Below are 18,420 nucleotides of genomic sequence, written 5' to 3' on the forward strand. Positions count from 1 at the left end.
TGTATAATCGGATGAGACCGGTTAGACCGAAAAACAACCACTCCGATCTACTCAAACGTAAGCTTGAACCGCATCCGTTATCTTGATCTCTCAGGTGCCGGAGGCGCCAGTCCCGGAATGTCTTGTATGTCTTTGTTCTTCGTATTGACGATATGAAAATTTCCAGATCGCAACATTAAGCGAAGGCAAGCAAATTGGACAAAAATGTATTTACCTGTATAATTTGATCCTAAAATTACATTAAGCGAAGTCATATTCAAATGTTGGTCACTATACAGATTCCTAATCCAATCACCTTATTTTACAGGAATACAAAATCTTATTTCTCTCATTATTCCCCGCTCTAAATAGCCGCCAAGTCCCTCTACTATAGGGTGTTGTTTTATTAAGTCATTATATTATTAGAAGTTACAAATTGGATTCTTCGAATATATATTGTTGCTTTGTGGAGTCCCTCCACTGTTAAAAGTTACAAAATAGTCACCCGACTATTTATTATGTTCCAAACTCATCATTTTTCCGTTAAAAATGGATGATATTATGAGCTGAACGTTAACTTGTTGACTGTGACATGATAAAATTTGATCTCAAAAACTTAAACGATTATCATATCTCGATCATCATGTTAACATCCAACTTAAATAACCGTCAATATTTTAACGAAAAAGGACTATTCTGGAACGAAACGAATAGTCGTATGACTATTTTGTAACTTTTAATAATCGAGGGACTCAACAAAACAATACTTCATAATCGAATGACCATTTTATAACTTTTAATAGTTAACGGACTTTATAAATCAGTATCGTATGGTCGAGAATCATACGTCTTGCGTTACTAGTTCAATTATAAATATGTCACTTCTTTAATTGAAAATTACATGTTAGTCATTTAATCAAAATGGTATTATAAACATGTTATTTTGCGTTTAAAATTAAAACAAAAATGAGTAAATATATTTGTTCCCCATATTCTATTAGGTTATAAATTTTATATTCATTAGAAGTACTCTTTTTCTTTTTCCAGAGTCTCTCTTCCACTTCTCTCTGAGTAAGATTAAGATTAGATTTAAAATTTATCAAAAAAAACATATAATGTGACATGGTATAATAATAGTTTCAATCTTTAAAACTTTTACACTATATTAATCTAGTTCTAATTAAATAAATTTAAGTGCTTATATTTAGAATTTTCATTAATTTAGCCATTTTTGTAACACTGTCAAATCAAGTAAATTCATCAGACCAAAACAACATTTGAATATTGCGTTTCACCATATAATAATAATAATAAGTTATTGTTATTATTCTATAAAAATAATGTAAAACTTACTAGAGAATAACAAAGATTAAATTAACAGAATTTTAAATATAAACAGTTAGATTTATTAAATTATTTTGAATTAAAATCAAACTGATAAACTCCATCAGTTTTAGACACTAAAACTATTATTATACCAAATCACGTTATTTTTTCGCTTAATATTCATCGGCAGATGTTTGTACCTAAATTGTAATTTTTAAAGAAAAGTAACCCGTTTGTAATTAAACTAGTAATTGAGTGACCTTGAATGTATTTTACCCAGAAATAGAAAAAATAAAACCACATGAAACAAGGAAGGTGATGTTTTCATTCTCTTTAGCTTCGTGGTCTGTAGCCTCATCCCACGGATCTTGCCTTCTGCTTTCCTTTCCTTCTCTCTCTCTCTCTCTCTCTCTCTCTCTCTCTCTCTCTCTCTCTCTCTATTATCCTTGCTTCCTGCACGCGCATATATACACAAAAGAGAGGTTTAGGGTTGACCAAATTATTCAAGAAGGCAGCCAATACAGAGAAAGGGAAGTGCAGGAAATTTGCAGGGAGATTGATAACCCAAAGCAAAGCAGAAGCAAAAGCAGAGCTTCGATCCAAAGCTTATACAGGAAATAGTATACTTTTAGGGATTTGATATCCATTTAAAGCACCATTAATGGCTTCTTGGAAGAAAACCATCGCTTCCCCGTTCAAAAAAGGTTGCACTTTCTTCAACCAGCAACCCAGGGATAAGAAGTCCCATAGAGGTACACATCTCTTTTCCATTCTGTAATTTTTTGGAGGACTAAAATCTCGATTTCGTCTTTTTTATGATAACAATTTAATTTTGAAACGTACTCATTTATAAGTTTAAATTTTGTTAGAGGACTAACGCGTAATTTTTTAATTTTATATAAATTGGCTAGAATTCTAGTCATCTAATGATGTCTTGTCCATCGGTTCCACTCTTTTCCGTCTCCTTTCTTCCTGATGAACCTAACATGTATTAATTTATAACTATAAAATTTGTAGGATGACTAGAGCGTAATTTTACCATTTTGTATAGTTTGGTATAATCCATCTATTTCATTATTTTCCGTTTCTTTTATTCCCAATGAACCAGTTAAGATTAACAATATAATTAAATCGTATAGTTTATGTGCATAGAATATTAATTATGGGATGGACCGAGTGTGATGAGGTGTGGTCGTATTACCTAAAAATTTAAAATTATCTTGTATTTTACATGTTTTCTTTATATTTTATATGAATTATTTAATTTTGTAATTCATGAGATTTTATAATCTCACACGGTTTTAATATTTTTTTATGTTCGTACCCCCTTAACATAAATTCTTGCTTCTGTCCCTGATTATAATGATCAAATTGTTAAAAATAGATTTAAATGATTTAACGATATATAATGAAAACCGGTTAAACTAATTGAATAGGATATAAGAACTTTGTGTTAACCAAGCGGTCTCGATAAGATTTATTATTATTTCTTGAGGTTTCAGGTTCGAATACCAAAAATAATTAAAAATTATTTTTAAATAGATAATATTTACTTCGAATTAATAAAAAAATAAAAATTTCGACCGACATGGATTCGATTTTTTCTCATTACGTGGCTAAATAGATAATTGTGTTGATGGGTTTGCAGAGCATGAAAAGCACGTGATGGATCTGCATGGAGAGGTGATGGCATGTGCGTACGAAGATGTGCAGGTCATGTGGTCCATTCTGGACAAGTCCAAATCCACAGCCTGCAACATGAAGCCCTAGATTCCTCCCCTTCCATTCTTTTTAATTTCCTCTTGCTTGCATGTGACTTCGATGTAGATAATGTGATTCTTCTATGTTTATCTTGTTCCAAGTGATGGGACTAGATTGACAAAATTTACAAATTCCATTTGCAAATTTGGGGAAATTAGGAGATTGGAGGGCTTATGTTTTCTTCTTTTTGTAATTTTGATTCGGAATCTGGGTCATTTATCTTGTAGGGAATCCCCGTGTGTATTAAACCTCACGGCGAGATTTTAATGAAAATTCTTTTTCTATATTTATTTGAGTTTATATATATATACACTACATTATTTCTATAGTGTAAATTACATATTTAGTACTTAAACTATCAATTTTGATATATTTTAATATCAAAACTTTTAACTTTTTCAAAAGCATACCTAATATTTAGTTTTTATTTCATTTTAGTACCCCGTTGTTAAAAACTTAATACGTTTAGTACTTAAACTATCAATTTTTTAAAGCTTAATCTTAAATTTTGAACGGGATACTAAAAAGAAACAAAAACTAAAGTTTTTAACGTTGATGTATTAAAATGAAAAAAAAACTAAACTTTAGATATGATTTTGAAAATATTTAAGTACTAAAATAAATAAAAAATGATAGTTTAGATACTAAACGTATAATTTACCCTTAGTAATTTCTTATCTTATTCTCATTGATAAAATAGGACGGACATAAGAGTGCAATCATCGCTTGTCCAATCCGTTTTGTTTATATTATCGTCCTTAATTATTACAATAGCTCATAGTAATTTATTAACCTAATTGTTTAAGTTGTTTTTGTAATTTTACCCTCTTATACCTTTTTATTTTATTTTATTAAGATAAGGTAATTACAAAATAATATATGTTTTAAATATTCTCAATCAGTTGACAATGAACACGCAATCACCTTGTTATAGTCGTTGGTGCTTGAACCTATGACCTCTAGGAACGAAACGATTCCTTTAACATGTATATTTTTTTGGGTATAACCATCTATATCCAATATATTTATCGACTAATCAGGATCTGGTACTGCAGAGGCAATGACGACCCTCCTAAACCAATATACTCCATTCGTAATTGTCAGGATTTGAACCCCTAACTTTACTTAAAAGATCTAGTTTCCCATCTCATCAGACCAACTGGTTGTTGGTAACAATAAGGTATATAACACCATAAAATCCATACATTTCTCTCATTTGAATCCTCCTTTCTTATTTTTATCTTCTAAGTTTTTGATAATTTTATATCGATCAATATATTTTTATAAAAAATAAACGACAATTGGAGTATATTTTCCTCATTTAATTATACGAATGTGAAAGTATTAAATCAATATTACTAACAACCAGTTGGTTTAATAAGATAAGTCATTAGATTCCTTAAGCAAGGTTAGATGTTAAATCAATATTAGGGAGTGATATTCAAAATAAGATTACACTAATTGATACAAAATTATTTCTAAATTAATGATGTATACTAAATAGAGTTTATTTTATGTATATATTTTTTGAATAGTATAAGATTATTATAAAATAATATCTATTTATATACATGTTCTCCTTACCATAAAATACCAATATTCTTCAACTCTACTATCCTAATTAATGATTGAAGAATTAATCTATTTAATATAAATATATTTTTATAATTACAGATAAAAAAAAATGGATGTCCCTTTTTCCCATATGTATGGGGTAAAGGGGAGGTAAGATAGTGGGCTACCCCCAACACCAGGTTGAGAGCAGCTTCCGTAAGAGACCTCCGAATTATGAAATGCCCTCCGTGGGACTCGATCCCACGACCTCAAGGTTAAGAACCTTGTGCTCTACCAACTGAGATGGATGGTCATTTATTTTTATAATTACAGATATTTTGAATAAATGTAGAATTGAATTGCACTTAGCACCTAAATTACTAATTTTAGTTTGTTTTAGTATTTAAATTTTCAAAATTTTAAAATCGTACCGAATGTTTAACTTTTGCTTCATTTTAGTACCCGTAAAAAACTTAACGTTAAGTTTTGGAAAAAAAATAAAAGTTTAGGTACTAAAATAGACCAAATTTGATAATTTAGATACTAAATATGTTAAGTTTTTAATAATGGGGTACTAAAATGAAATAAAAACAAAATATTAGGTATGATTTTAAAAAAAAATTAAAAGTTTTAGTATTTCAATTGACCAAAACTAATAGTTTAGGCACTAAATGCATAGTTTGCCCAAGAAATATTTAAAAGGAATAAAGTCCATCCTTGCTTTAATCGCTACACTTTTGTTTGTTGGGGGAAAATCAACCTCTAAACCACCTAAAAATAATTAATCAACGGCAGTTGTCATATTAATTAAATATTACTTTTTAAAAGCATAAATATAATTTATAATTTACAATAAAAACCATCATACCAAAAGGTTCGTGCTTATGCTTACGTCAATACATCTCATTCATATATAAAGATCATATTTTTTTAATACAATAAACATATTTTATCCATAATTTTTTAATTTAGTCTAATTTAATCTACACGTTTTTTCATTCAATTTAGTTTTCATATTTCTGTTGCTCTTACTCGTCCAGTTTAATCATAATTTTATTAACAATTACGTATGATTATAATAAAATCACATACTTACTGTACATCAGTTGTTCTAATGGGTTGAGGGACTAAAACCTCTAAATAAGGTTACAGATTTGAATTTTAACGTCGTGAACAAAATAAATTAAATTACGAGGGTCATTTTTGTATATGCAATATTTGATTTAAATTAATTGATCGATAAATTAGATATCAATAATTATATAAAATTATTAAAAAAAATGACAGACCTAACATTATTAAAATTATTAATACTTAGAAACGATTTTAACAATTATTATAAAAAATATTTAAATTCTAAATATTTCATAACCCCGTTTCCTTTATTTTATTGACAAATACTAATTAAGCCTCATTATCCAATCATATAATATAATTTGAATTTAATTTAAACAGGATAAAAAAATGAAGTTGGAATAGAGAAAGTCGCAGCTTACCGGGAGAGGACAGGAAGGTAAGTAGAAGACGAACACGAAGAAGGCATCATCGGGAAAATTCTGCGATCGACACTGTAGTGGGAGGCTCTAGCTAGCCCTCGATCCACTGATCCCCGTGATCCTCTCCATTTTCCACAAAGAAAAGTTAAATCAATGGGAACTTCACCGGCGGTGGGTGGGAGCCCGGCAAAGGAGCAGCAGGCTGCCGGAGTGGGGATTCTCCTCCAAATTATGATGCTAGTTCTCTCTTTCGTCCTCGGACATGTCCTTCGCCGGCACAAATTCTATTATCTACCTGAAGCCAGCGCTTCTTTGCTTATCGGTAAGTCAAATTTTCAACAATGCCTTACTGATCTTTAATTTTGAGTTTCCTTCTTCATGAAAAATCGTTTTCCTACCAGGTTTGATCGTTGGTGTACTTGCTAATATCTCCGACACTGAAACAAGCATCAGGTCTTCCATTTCTTTCCCATTATAATTATCATCATATATATATATATATACATATATATATATTGGGTAGCCGTGAATTTCGTGTCTTATTTCTTCTGCAGGGCGTGGTTCAATTTCCATGAAGAATTCTTCTTCCTGTTTCTCCTACCTCCAATAATCTTATATCCTTAATTTACTTCATAAATAAAAACATTTGATTCGTAGTTTTTTCTTTATTGATTGTTTTTTCTTAACTTTCGGTTTGGGCCACTCAATCAGGGTTCAGCTTATCACCTGTAAGTAGTATATACTGTCTTTCACTTATTAATAATTTTACATTGTTAGTATATCCCTTAATTCTCACCTCTTTTTACCGCCTTATTGCAGAAACCCTTTTTCTCTAACTTTGGAGCCATTGTCACATTTGCTATTCTAGGGACTTTGATAGCTTCAGTTGTTACAGGAGTTTTAGTGTGAGTATCTTTCATTATAAAGATATTGATATTTTCGCATTACACAGGATTCCCCTTCACTACCTTATAATCACGCCACATATTTGCAGCTATATTGGTGGTCGCTTGTACCTCATGTACGGACTTCCGTTCGTTGAATGCCTAATGTTTGGTGCTCTCATATCAGCTACCGACCCTGTTACGGTTCTTTCCATATTTCAGGTCAGGTTTTTGTGCTGCCGTCCTGGTTACCTATCATTGATGGGTTAGGTTAAACACAAACATTAAACTAGAATACATGTCGTACACCTCTTTCAACACTGAATATGCAAATTTATGAAGATCTTGCAATAATTTGGATGATCAGAAACAATAGTAATATTCACTTATTTAACTGTGCTTATTTCATGCTTCTAGCAGAACACCTATTTTCAATTTTGAAGTATCATTATACCACTTTTTTCTGTAATCTTTATTTAGAAAATATATTACTGAATTTAACTCAGGATTGCAAATTTGGTTTCTTCTTCTGCCATTTGAATTTGCTTCCCAGAAAGTTGGTAAAAAGCAAAAATGAATAGAGAAAACAAAGTAAATTATGCATATTAGTGAATGCAACACCAAATCTAAATAATTGTCTTGTTAAAGAATAATTACGAATTTTATTCTTCCAAAAATATTGAAAACTTAATTCTTCAAATATTAAGAGTACTAGATTGCCTATATTGTTGGATAAGCTTTTTCTCTTTTTTGCTTCCAAACTTAAATATGGAACTGGATTCTAATAATAATATAGTGGTGAAACAACTTGATTGAGAGGAAAATTCTAATTAAACTAACCTTGGATGCTCCTGCATCACAACCTTTCTTTCAGTTGCTAATTCATCGACTTTTACATTCAAAAAGAAAAGGCATAGATATACTTTCATTCCCTACGGCCCTTGTTCTGTAATTGATTATCTTAATTGCAGTAGTATCCAAGCAATCAACATAACAAATAAAAGTAGTACCAAGGTTTTTTTTTCTTTTTAATATTTATATAGCAACAATATCCAAGGTTTTAACGAGATATCAGTTTGTAGTTATAATGACATAGAGATATCTAAGGTTATATTTATATAGAAGTAGTATCTTAGCATGACAAATAATCCCACTTCTACTGTTTAGACGTTGTATCCATGTATGATGATCTTAATTGCAGGAACTTGGCACTGATGTGAACCTTTATGCTTTGGTCTTTGGAGAATCCGTCTTAAATGATGCTGTAAGTTTTTGTTGCATGTTGGTCCCTTGTTTTCTGTATTTGTCATCTTATGCGTGCATGCACAATATTTACTGGGTGGAATGGTTCTATGTGTAGATGGCAATATCTTTGTACAGGTATGTGATGTACTTGCACTTGTCCTCTGATTTGATTGTTTAGTTCGGTTTAAATGAAAGTCTTGTTTCTCTATGCAGGACAACATCCCTTGTAAGAAATCATGCATCTGGACAGAACTTCTTTATGGTGATTGTCAGGTTTCTTGAGACCTTTGTCGGTTCTATGTCTGCAGGTTTGCTTAACTTTTGGACTTGCTGAGTCTATCTCTCTTGCATTATATTCTACTTGCGAATTAATCTTTTTAATGGAAGAATAAAAGGAAACATGTTTTTGTATGTTTCATCATTCAAGTGAATACATGGTAAATATTTGTTTTTTGCCAACTTTTTGTCTGTTTTTTCTAAATTTTGTTTGAAACCGAACTATACAAATAGGAGATCTACTCTTAATACTTTTATTTTTAATAACTTATTGATTGATGTTCTATCCGTTCCATACTTGTATGCCCTCTTAATCACAAGCACTAAGATACTTTCCTTGTTGCTCTGCAGGTGTTGGAGTTGGATTTGTTTCTGCTCTAATATCCTTGCTGATCAACTTTATATTTATATTCCACGTTTGGTGCTATAAATTACAAGCTATTATTTGTATACCTTTAACCCTTAACTCCTAGAACCTCTTTAAGTATGCTGGATTAGATGTTGACAAGTAAGTATTGCATTTGCATCTTTTGGTTTCTTTATGAAGCTTCTTAGCATTATTATTTTTTAATCACTGACCATGGTATCTTTCATCATGCTTTCCTCAGTCTTCAGAACTTGGAGTGCTGTCTCTTTGTTCTTTTTCCTTATTTCTCGTAAGCAATTATATGACCTTTTATGTTCTTCCCCCTCCCACCTTTTGTATTTAATGGATTCATGGGGCAGTTAATACTGAAAATATTTTGCCTTTCTAGATACATGCTTGCAGAAGGAATCGGCCTCTCTGGTATTGTGTCAATATTGTTTACAGCAATTGTAAGTGAACTTCTATTGCTGATTGAGTAGTATATGTTGCAGGCTGATGCATCATGTTGAACAATTTTTTTGTTTTAGGTGATGAAGCACTACACATACTCAAATTTGTCAGAAAATTCTCAGCGATTTGCATCTGCTTTTTTCCACCTAATCTCATCACTGGCTGAGACATTTACGTAAGGGAGTTATATTTATATAATGTTAACTGACAACTTTGTGCACGTGATAGCTTCTGATTTTGACAATTGATTCTTTCAAATTTTCCAGATTTATTTACATGGGTTTTGATATTGCAATGGAAAAGCACAGCTGGTCACATGTTGGATTTATCTCTTTCTCAGTTGTATCCCATCACCATCATTATTATTATTATTATTATTTTTGTGAACCTAGGTTTGGTGGCTGCTTTGAGTTTTCAGTGTCATTGTTATTCCTTTACTTTCTTCATGATCATGCCAGTTATTTATTGTAGTTGCCAGGTAAATGAGATTTATTGATCATTCAATTTTTAAACTATATGTTGTTGACAGACCACGTGTATAATAATAATTAATGCGGTTATGTAATTGTATCTTTAGGGCAGCCAATGTCTTTTCTTGTGCATATCTGGTCAATTTGTTTCGTCCTGTGCAACAGAAAATACCTTTAAATCACCAAAAAGCACTCTGGTATAGTGGTAAGTAAAATCCTATATTAGTCATAGTTGATTTTCTATACCTACCCAAATTTCTAAATTATTATTAACTTGATTAGGCCTTCGAGGAGCAATGGCTTTTGCCCTTGCTCTGCAATCTGTTCATGATCTTCCAGAAGGACATGGTCAGATTATATTCACTGCAACCACTGCCATCATTGTTTTGACGGTATGGTTGAAGAACTTTACTTTTAAGTCCACGACCTATTGTTCATAATACATTGAAAAATAATTTCGAAATTTATATTTTGCAAGTGCTAAATTTTCTTATCCATTCAGTGCTTATTGCTTAGATCTGAGGGCAGTAGTTATAAATTCACCACAGTTTGCCTTGTCGTAATTGATACTTGTCCTTTAAGTAACTGTTAATATTTCCCGAAATGTCACAGGTTTTGTTAATTGGAGGTTCAACAGGTACAATGCTAGAAGCTCTTCAAGTTGTGGGAGATGGCCGCGATGGTCAATTAGGGGAAGTAAGTTTCACTAAAACTATAGTCTCTAAATTTTTTATTAAATATGCAAGTGAGCTCAGGCCTAAATCAACTTTGTGGATGTTTAGAATATGTGATTCTTCAACTTTTTACCTCCTTTTTTCTTCACAATTTCAATCTTTCTTAGCTTTACAGTTTAAGTTTTTTATATGCTTACTTTACCAATGGTTTTGTTTTCAACATTGAATGTTGAATTTATCCAATGCTTACTTTTGTTATTTGAACCATTCAAATTGACGAGAATTAATTAAAAAGTCAAAATAGGATAATTGCGGCTGCCATCATGATGGTGGCTGTGTTTTGTTGTGAATTTCTTTATACAAAATAAAATTTGGGTTAGCGAGTAAAGTTGAGTGATTTTAGCATCTGTTGTACTAACTGGTAATTCTGTTGCAGAGCTTTGAAGGTAACAATAGATACGTCGCTCCATCTTATAATGAAGACGGACCATCTGGAAACAGATTTAAGATGAAATTGAAAGAGTTTCACAAAAGGTAATACATAGAATTTTTTTTGGGCATGGATTAACAGAGTTTGAAAGTCTATGGAATGCCAACAAGAGGCCTTAACCACTGCTCCCTTGGGTTGTTGGCTATGTAAAAAAAAACTTCCATTTATAGATTAATCAGCTGATTTCTTTCATTTTATTGAATTTAAACCATATCTGACCTTGCAGAACATCATCATTCTCTGCATTAGATAAGAATTACCTAACCCCATTCTTCACTAGTCAGAATGAAAATGATGACGATGAAGAGGATGGTAAAATTCACTCCAAGCCTTCTCTTCATTTTGTGTGAGATATATATGCGTGTGTGTTATTTATCTGTTTTGGTTTTGATGGCAATGTGATGTAAATCTCACGTTTTTTTTTCGGGAAATTTTTTAGATCAGCCGATGCCCAGTTCTAGAAGGGGAGGGTTTATGACCAATAGATAGTGTCCTCAAGAGCAGCTACAAGGAATTAACTCTTTGGTACATAAACATGAATTTCATTGCACACTTACCGGGGAAAAGCTTGAGCTGCGCTTATTATCATATTATTATTGATCTGCGAAGTTTTAGATGTTAGAGTTTATAGGAGAGTATGTATAATAAATGTTTATGTATTTCACTTCAAATCAAATAAATGAAAACGTATAGACAAATGTGCCAATATCGGTTTGTAATGGAAACCCTTTACCTTTCTCTTTGTGTATCATTAGCGTCATAGTCGATATAATCAGTATCGTACCGATCGGAATACCGAGGATATAGCAACACTTTTCTCTTTTGATCTTGAAAACGCTACATGAATAGAATGTCAATAAATTCAATCATCACAGGCATTACCAGTAGTCTCCGCAAGAACAAGACCCATCATAGAAATGATGGAACCGATTGGTATCTCTTACGATGATTTCTCTTTTAACAACTCGGGATGCAAATTTAAATGCCGAGTGGCAGTCGCCGCACACTCTGATATTCTTCTTGATACGAATTGTGGATCCGGGAGGAGAGTTGAGGAGTGCAAATGCCAATGCGAGCTTCTCGCTATGGTACTGCAACTTAACTTCCCTCTCTTGATGATCCATGTAGAAAAGAACGTGGCTCGTGTCGGGGACATATCCGATCTCCTTGATTCTTGTGCTAATTTCCTCCCACTTCTTATGGATTGCTTCCATCTGTAGGTGGGAGTCATCATTTGCCACAAACATATGGACTGTATTCTGAATTTCAACCCAACTGCAAGCAGGCTCCTTCTTTACCCCACTATCTTTCATCAGTTTTCTCACCTTAGCAGCATCTCTCCATCTATCACCAGAAGCATAGATATTGGAGAGCAAGACATGGGGTCCCGAATCGGAAGGATCGAGCTCGAAAACACGTTCAGCAGCGAAACTGCCCATTTCCATGTTCTTATGCATCCTACACGCACCGAGCAAGGCTCCCCAAACAGCAGCTGTGGGTTGGATCGGAATTTCATTTATGAACCTCTTGGCTTCATCAAGAAGACCGGCTCGACCGAGAAGATCTACAATGGTAACATAATGTGAAATCCCTGGTTCAATGTTGTATTTCCTCATCAGCTTGAAATAGTATCTCCCTTCGTCCAAAAGGCCAGCACGACTGCAAGCAGTGAGAAGGCAAAGAAACGTTATATCGTTTGGAGCGAGTCCGACTGTCAGTATCTCTTGAAAGAATTGCAACGCTTCCTTGCCTAGTCCATGTTGGGCATAAGCAGTGAGCATGGAGTTCCAAGACACCAAATCACGCTTTGTCAACCTGTCAAAGATCATTTTAGCGTCTTGGATGCTACCAGATTTAGCATACATGTGAAGGAGTGTGTTGCCCATAAAAGCAATGATCTCTCCACCGGATTTGATCATATGGGCATGAACCCATTTGCCCTGTTCTAATGACCCAGTGTAGGCACATGCACCAAAAATGCTGGAGAAGGTGAAATGAGTGGGTTGAAAATCATGCCTAAGCATTTTCAAAAAGAGACAAAGAGCATGATCAACTTGGCCTTTCCTTGCGTGACCGGCGATCAAAGCATTCCACGAGACCTCGTTCTTCGTAGTTAGCACATCAAAGAGAAAATGGGACTCATCCATGCAACCACACCGAGCATACATGTCCAAGAGCGAGCTGCCAACGTAAACATTGGAATGGAAACCACACTTGAAACTGAACCCATGAAGTTGAGTACCATGGAAGTAGATTCGGGTTACTTCCGAAAGCGCAGCCGAAGCCTTCAAAAGGCTAGACAAGGTGAACTCATTGGGAAACAAACCCAGGGAAAGCATTTGAGGAAACAAAAGGATAGCATCGAAAGGACGATCATGCTGAGAATAAGCAGTGATCAAGGTAGTCCAGGTAACCATGTTTCTAACAGGCATTTCGTCAAACAAACTACGAGCATCTTCCAAACAACCACACTTTGCATACATATTCAACAGCGTATTGAGTATAATAGCATCAGCTCGGAAAGGGGAGTTCAAAATGTGGGCGTGAACGATTTTCCCGAGCTTGGGCTTTCTCAAAAATGTGCATTTCTTGAGCAAGACATGATAGAGTGTTGGATTGGGTTCCAAAGAACCTTCATCGAGGAGGTCAAGGACATGAAGCCCAGTCCCCGAGGGATGCAAACTCTTAACAAGAAGGTCCTTATCTTGAATGATGCCAGATGAAAAAGGCTCTAATATTTGTGGGCCATCGGATGCAACCGCGGCGGTGCTGAATCGAGAAGCAGATTGGGTGACACTGAGTAGAGAGAAGACGACGATCCTCTTGCATTTGAATTTCCTTGTTATAAAGTTCATCACCTTCCGTTGAAGAGAATCAAAGAATTCAATGTTCCCAGAGGCTTAAACGTTGACCACGTAACGGCGGTGCTGGATATTTATAAATCCTAATAACAACAAAAAATAGTTATGGACCTGAAAGACGGCATGGGAGGCGTTACCGTAACATTCGGAAAAGAACTGGGAAATATTCTTTATTTTCTAAAAAAAATCAAAATTCTAGTCTAGTTAGCCGGAATTCGAAAGCTCGGCGGCAATTGGCGGGGCTGTTTCCTCTGTAAAAAGAAACTTTGTTAGCGAAAAACGAGAGTCAGAGAAGGAGAGGAAGAGGGCTATACTTTGGGCTGGGCTGGTTGGGTTAGTTTAAAAATAATAAAATTAGGTCGAGTTTTTTAAAAGATAAAGTCTGGATTGAGTCCAATTCGAATTAATAGTAAAAAATATTTGATAGAATAATATTATAATTGACATTTATATATTCATGTATAATTGTTATGATATCATCTTTTCATATCTTTTAATTAAGTTTTTATTTCATTTTATTTAATAAAATGGATAAATTACAAATTTCATCATTGAACTTTACTCTTTCTCTCCTATTTTGTTCGCTTAATATATTGAGGTTTTTGGCCATTGAATTTTATTTTTCTCCTATTTGGTTCACTTGACGTTAAATAATTAACGACGTAAAAAATGATGCAATTTTAATAAAATAAAATTTTCACCAAGAAAACGTCGTTTTACATCTAACTAACAGTCTATTTTAACGCCATTAACTATTTAACGACCTACGAGAACCTGAAGAGCCTCGATGTGCCAACCATACGTAGACTCAGGGCCGGTTTTGGGCCTGTGCGGGCTGCCAAACCGATAGGAAGAAGCTGAGCACCATACTGAGACGTAGCCTTCAAAAGAAAGTTCAGCTAAAGTCACCAATGCAGCTAAAGTCGAGGGAGAACGGCTGGAAGAGTACTGGTTGGCAATGGTAGAAAAGGAGGAACCAAGGAAACTCATCAGAAACAGAACAGAAGGAAAAGGAGAGAGCATGGAATATTGGAACACTTGGGAGGACTGCAATCTAATGGGCTTTAAGATTCATATTTATTTTCCAATGCACAGTTGAATATGAATTCCTTCGGTTGCCTTGCATAGGCAACAACTAAGAACAAAAAAACCGAAGGGTGCACTCTGCCTAGATGATGCTAATCATCTGTGTTGGATTCTTATGATTGCTAATCAATGGATTGTTTCGAATTTTATGTGACCTACTGTTCTTATTATTTTAATTTTGGTTTTAGACGACGTTAGCGTGGGAAAGATGGTTCGAAAAACCTATCACGTCGGTAAAGATGTGCATGACAAAATAAATATTTTGAAAAACGTTCATCGCGTCTTTATCAAAAAGATGTTATTTTGATATATAATATTGTTTGGATATCATTTTGAAAGATGATGCTATTATAGATATTATTTCCGGAATATTTACCTAATTCAAGTAATTAAAATAAAATAAGTAGAAGTAAATTCTAATCTTATAATATCTGCTCTTTAGTTTTACAAGCAAAACCCTAAGCATCCTTCTTAGGTATATTATTACGATTATAAACATAATCATACTCATTAGAGTTACTATGTTTTTATTTTAACTTCTCATCATCAGACTATCGAGTCCTTTCCAAAACCATCGCCGCCGTTTCACACGGCCAACGTGCACCCTTTTGGCCACCACCCCACCCACCATCTCCGGCGGCTTGTACTGCCTAATCAATGCCCACTTGACCCCATCAAAAAAGGGGTGCCGTTTAATATCCTGCGCACCAAGGGTGCATCCTAGCCTCTTGCTGGGGTCCTTTACCAGCAGTTTCTCAATCAAATCCTTTGCCTCCGAAATTCCCGCTTCTGCCACGTGGAGCGATGTCGTTTGTTTACTACTCGAAACTATGTTCCGAAGCGTAACATCGTTATTAACACCCTTAAACGGCGTCGTTCCGTACAACAACTCGTGAATGAACACTCCGAAAGCCCACCAGTCAACGCTGTTACCGTGGCCTGCACCGGAGACAACCTCCGGTGCCAAATACTCGTGGGTCCCGACGCATGAACGAGAAAACGCCGTCACCGGCTCAGCGACAAATTCGGAAACAACTTCTTCGTCGTCAGCCGCTCCAACAGAGGAACCAAAACAACCACCACCGACAGAACGATCCCGTTTCCCGCGGCGGAAGAAATTAACGGTGGGGAACACGTCAGCGACTAAAGACAAATCGAAATCCGACAACATTATATGGCCATCGTCTCGTAACAATACGTTTTCGGGTTTAAGATCCCTGTAAACGATCCCCAAGGCATGCAAATACTCCAAAGCAACCAAAACCTCTGCCGCGAAAAACCGTACCGCCGGCAAAGAGAACCGGTTCCCGGGCTGTTTACGTAGAAGAGAATGAAGGTCTCCGTTGGGACAAAAATCAATAAGGAAACAAGTATAGTGAGAAGCTTCAATACGTGCGTACAGCGTCGGGAGAAACGGGTGGTTCAACATGGTTAAGATTTTCCCCTCCGTTTCAGCGTGGGAAACTTTCTTTCCGTTCAATGAATCCCTGTCGATTACTTTCAGAGCGAAAGCGCCGCCGCCGTGGTCTTTAAGCTGACAGAGGAAGACCCTGCCGTGGTTTCCCGTACCCAGATGGCGGATAAGCTTGAGGTGGCTGAGTTGGAGGTTTCCGTCGGCGGAAAGGGCGGCGGCTGCTTTAATTTCTGCAAAACGAGGATCCCATATGTGGCGGTAAAGGGTCGGAGCATTAGTGGGAGATTCTTTGCAGCTGAAACTGGAACGAGCGCTAGAGGAAAGAGAGCTTTTGTTAGTAATGGTGGAAGTGAAGCTGAAGTCCAGATGATCGGTGTCGGGAAAATAAGTTTCTTCTTCCATGGCTGATGAGCTTAGAGCTCAAGCTTAGGGTTTCTTATTTATGATTTCTCCATATATATAGACTGAAAGAGAGGACTGAGGAGGATGAGAAAATGCATGAAGGATGGAGAACTTTGAGGGAATAAATATAAGTTTAATTCATTTTTAGTCCCTCTATCATACTAAATTTTATAATTTAACCATTTCACTTCGTTTAACATAATTCGTTCCTCTTATTTTTATATCATTATTACTAAGTATAAACTGATTGCGTGAGGGTTTTTTTTAGTTTTAATCTATTACACAATCACATAATATTTAAATTTGTTTTTAAAAGAAAATAAAAACTGTATTTTCACTCTGAATTTGAAATTACTAACAGTACTATAGAAATAAAAAAATTAAATTATGAGAAAATAAAATGAAAGATTGTATAATAATAGAGAAACTCAAACTACAATCATAGAATTTTAAATAAAACAAAAAAAAAATAGGGTAAAGTACACAAAGGGTCCCTTGACTATATGGTACTACTTTATTAAGTCCCTCGACTATTAAAAGTTATAAAATGATCATTCGACCATTCATTATTTTCAAACTCATTTTCCGTTAAAAAATGGTTGTTATCTAAGTTGGACATTAATATGAAGACTGAGGGATCAGATTTTATCATATCACTATCATCAAATTAACATTAAGCTCGAAATATCATCAATTTTTAACAGAAAATGAAGAGTTTGGAACGTAATGAATAACCGGACGACCATTTTGTAACTTTTAATAGTCGAATGACTCAACAAAGTAATACTTTATATTCAGAGGGCCATTTTATAACTTTTAAAAGTCGAAAAACTTAATAAAACAATATCTTATAGTTGAGTGTACTTTACCAAAAAAAACTAATACTTAAAATTTATATATACATATATATATTATCATTCTATGGGTGATCATTTATGAAATGATGTTAATATTTTTATTTACCTATATTATATATATATTTAGGGTAATAATGATCCAAGTTGAAGTGTAGCAACAGCATATGCCATATGCCCCTTGAATGAGCAACATGTTCTTTCAACAAATTCGATCTCTTGATTGTACCCACTACACCACATATTCATTTTGTTCCCAACATTAAGAATCATTGATTACCAAAAAGGACCTAAATAATACATCACTCGAATCTATCGTTGAAAATTAAAATTCTTTAGCACATACATTCAATGTTCATTTTATTTTTTAATTATTAATAATGACAATAATGATATTAGTGATTTTCTGGATCGAATTAAAGTTTCAAGTATAACATAGAAGTGTGTATTATATTTTATATTAAACTAAAAGTACTCGTCTAATATCTAAACTATCAGTTTAGTTTTTATTTCATTTTAGTATCATCGTTCAAAATTTAACGTTAAATATAGATGCTAAAACTGACAAAAACCGATAATTTATACAAAGGTAAAGTTCAAATGTGAAACTTTCAATTTTACGAAGTATATGAAGAATTAAGATGTCATTAAATTATTGTTATTTAATTAATTAGGGATATTCTAGCTTCAAAAAGGGACAGAAAGGTGAATTATAGAAGTTTTGTAAGAATTGGATGTATGGTGGTGATTAAGCATGTGAGAATAATAAGTGTGTCCATCAGCAAATGGGAGGATATCGAAGCCTTCTACGGAATTTACGAATATATATGA

At 34.0% G+C, this 18,420-nt stretch overlaps 4 protein-coding genes across 5 annotated transcripts; 2 read left to right on the plus strand and 2 right to left on the minus strand.

Annotated features, from left to right (window-relative positions):
- The first annotated feature begins 1,678 nt into the window (after window positions 1-1,678).
- LOC120176092 lies at window positions 1,679-3,296 on the plus strand. The gene is made up of 2 exons (XM_039182596.1): window positions 1,679-2,057; window positions 2,954-3,296. Exons 1-2 carry the CDS (start codon window positions 1,967-1,969, stop codon window positions 3,073-3,075), a joined length of 213 nt encoding a protein of 70 aa, XP_039038527.1. The 5' UTR covers window positions 1,679-1,966; the 3' UTR covers window positions 3,076-3,296.
- A 2,836-nt stretch (window positions 3,297-6,132) lies between these two features.
- Window positions 6,133-11,627, plus strand: LOC120176120 (sodium/hydrogen exchanger 6-like). Of its 2 annotated transcripts, none has more exons than XM_039182619.1 (23): window positions 6,133-6,200; window positions 6,268-6,438; window positions 6,518-6,569; window positions 6,671-6,730; window positions 6,820-6,844; window positions 6,936-7,021; window positions 7,111-7,222; window positions 8,202-8,264; window positions 8,361-8,380; window positions 8,459-8,553; window positions 8,873-8,901; window positions 8,998-9,029; window positions 9,130-9,177; window positions 9,277-9,337; window positions 9,416-9,513; window positions 9,605-9,680; window positions 9,797-9,816; window positions 9,916-10,013; window positions 10,091-10,200; window positions 10,421-10,504; window positions 10,919-11,016; window positions 11,202-11,284; window positions 11,412-11,627. In XM_039182619.1, exons 2-23 carry the CDS (start codon window positions 6,270-6,272, stop codon window positions 11,459-11,461), a joined length of 1,569 nt encoding a protein of 522 aa, XP_039038550.1. In that variant the 5' UTR covers window positions 6,133-6,200; window positions 6,268-6,269; the 3' UTR covers window positions 11,462-11,627. The 2 variants fall into 2 exon arrangements, with proteins under 2 accessions (XP_039038550.1, XP_039038549.1); XM_039182618.1 differs by having other exon boundaries at window positions 11,199-11,284; window positions 11,412-11,625.
- Window positions 11,628-11,802: 175 nt separating this feature from the next.
- LOC120176118 (pentatricopeptide repeat-containing protein At3g24000, mitochondrial-like) lies at window positions 11,803-13,868 on the minus strand. The gene has a single exon (XM_039182617.1). It carries the CDS (start codon window positions 13,825-13,827, stop codon window positions 11,851-11,853), a length of 1,977 nt encoding a protein of 658 aa, XP_039038548.1. The 5' UTR covers window positions 13,828-13,868; the 3' UTR covers window positions 11,803-11,850.
- Window positions 13,869-15,412: 1,544 nt separating this feature from the next.
- Window positions 15,413-16,746, minus strand: LOC120176121 (serine/threonine-protein kinase WAG1-like). The gene has a single exon (XM_039182620.1). It carries the CDS (start codon window positions 16,733-16,735, stop codon window positions 15,452-15,454), a length of 1,284 nt encoding a protein of 427 aa, XP_039038551.1. The 5' UTR covers window positions 16,736-16,746; the 3' UTR covers window positions 15,413-15,451.
- Between the last annotated feature and the right edge of the window lie 1,674 nt (window positions 16,747-18,420).

The sequence above is a fragment of the Hibiscus syriacus genome, unplaced genomic scaffold (genome assembly GCF_006381635.1).
Source record: "Hibiscus syriacus cultivar Baekdansim isolate YM2019G1 unplaced genomic scaffold, ASM638163v2 tig00112226_pilon, whole genome shotgun sequence".
In the NCBI taxonomy this organism is placed as follows: domain Eukaryota; kingdom Viridiplantae; phylum Streptophyta; class Magnoliopsida; order Malvales; family Malvaceae; genus Hibiscus; species Hibiscus syriacus.